Genomic DNA, 1702 nt, shown 5'->3' with positions numbered 1-1702 from the left:
ATATATATATATATATATATATATATATATATATATATATATATATATATATATATATATATATAATTTTAGTTGTTTCGTTTTTGTGTATGTGCAGTGAAACTGCTTGAAAATGCAGTCCGGAATTGGGACATATTTTACAAGGTGAGTTTGGGGTGTATGTACACCTCATCTTTTTGTTTTGTTTTTTATATGAATTATTTCTTTTTTTTATTATATTATTTATTTATTTTTTTTATTTTTATTTTTGTTGCAGCATAATAAAGACCACTTCTTTAAAGACAGAGCCTGGCTAGCGAAGGAAATCCCCGAAATTGCTGCTGTCTGCAGCGCGGCAGCAGCAGCAGCAGCAGCAGCAGCAGCAGGAGAAACAGCAGCAGCAGCAGCAGCAGCAGCAGCAGAAAGCGCTGCTGCTCCTCCTTTTCTTGTTGATGTAGGCTGCGGTGTGGGCAATGCTCTTATTCCTATTCTTCTAGGTGAGATGATACATTTATATTTTTATTTTATTTATATATATATTGAATATATGTGTTTTTATATATATTTAGTATATATATTATGTATATATTAATATTAATTTATATTAATGTAAATAAATTAAATATAAACAGCTGCTGCTGAGCTGTCTGTACACCTCACGTTGCATTGGGGTTCCATCTGATCTGACAGCTGCATTTTATTTTATTTTTATTTTATTTTATTTTAGTTTAGTTTATTTAATTTTAACTTTAATTTAATTTAATTTAATTTTATTTAATTTTTATTTTATTTTATTTTATTTTATTTTATTTTATTTGTTTTGTTTGTATTTATTTCTGCTTTCTCACAGCTAACCCCCAACTGCATGCAGCGGCAATCGACTGCTCCCCCCGAGCCATCTCTATCTTGCGGGTAATTTCACTTTGCTGCTGAGGTGTACGTACACCTCACTCATGCATGCATGCATGCATGCATGCGTATGTGCATGCATGCATGCATGCATGCGTATCTGTGTTTGCTTAGCATCTGTTCTGATGTGGGTTTGCTTTCTGCTGCACCAGGAACGATGGGCTGCAGCTTGCGCGGAGCAGCAGCAGCAGCAACAACAGCAGCAGCAGCAGCAGGAAGAGCATGCAGCAGCAGCAGGGCATCCGCTGCCTCCGTGCTGCACATGCAACCAACAAGTTCGAGTCGCTGCTGCTGATCCTGCTGCTGCATCTGCTGCAGCAGATGCTGCAGCAGATGCTGCTGCAGACGGTGCAGCAGATGCTGCTGCTGCAGCAGCAGCTTCGCATTCGCCCAATATCTCTGAATGCAGCTCAGAAGCACACGCATGCAGGACTGCTGCTGCAGCAGCTGCAGCAGATGGTGCTGCTGCAGCAGCTGCAGCAGCAGAACGTGCTGTGTCAGCTGCAGCAGCTCCTTGTGCTGCAGACGATGATGAATGCTCACCGAAGATAAATGGGAATCACTCTGCTGCCCCTGCAGCAGCAGCAGCAGAACCAGCAGCAGCAGCAGCAGCAGCAGCAGAACCAGCAGCAGCAGCAGCAGCAGCAGAACCAGCAGCAGCACCAGCAGCAGCAGCAGCAGCAGCTGCAGCAGTAGCTCGTGGTGAAGCCCAAATATATAAATACAGCAGCGGCCAGCTGCGTACAGCAGCAGCATTCGATATAACTTCTGCTGCAGTGCCAGCAGCAATAGCAGCAAAAGAAGCAGCAGATTT

The 1702-nt window shown here is 42.2% G+C and overlaps 1 protein-coding gene across 1 annotated transcript in view; it reads left to right on the top strand.

The window, feature by feature from the left end:
• EMH_0069160 (YALI0E24717p, related) overlaps window positions 1-1584 on the top strand; it is a gene marked incomplete at both ends in the record, with an annotated part of 2183 nt that extends 599 nt beyond the window's left edge. Inside the window, 5 exons of the mRNA XM_013498836.1 lie at window positions 98-144; window positions 257-476; window positions 830-891; window positions 1210-1347; window positions 1468-1584. Coding sequence (XP_013354290.1) covers window positions 98-144; window positions 257-476; window positions 830-891; window positions 1210-1347; window positions 1468-1584 — 584 coding nt within the window. The remainder of the gene's footprint in view (window positions 1-97; window positions 145-256; window positions 477-829; window positions 892-1209; window positions 1348-1467) is intronic.
• Between the last annotated feature and the right edge of the window lie 118 nt (window positions 1585-1702).

Source organism: Eimeria mitis, genomic scaffold, assembly GCF_000499745.2.
Source record: "Eimeria mitis Houghton genomic scaffold, Emh_scaff3748, whole genome shotgun sequence".
Classification (NCBI taxonomy): Eukaryota; Apicomplexa; class Conoidasida; order Eucoccidiorida; family Eimeriidae; genus Eimeria; species Eimeria mitis.
The sequence above is the reverse complement of the archived record's forward strand: the minus strand, read 5'-3'. Positions and strand labels throughout refer to the sequence as shown.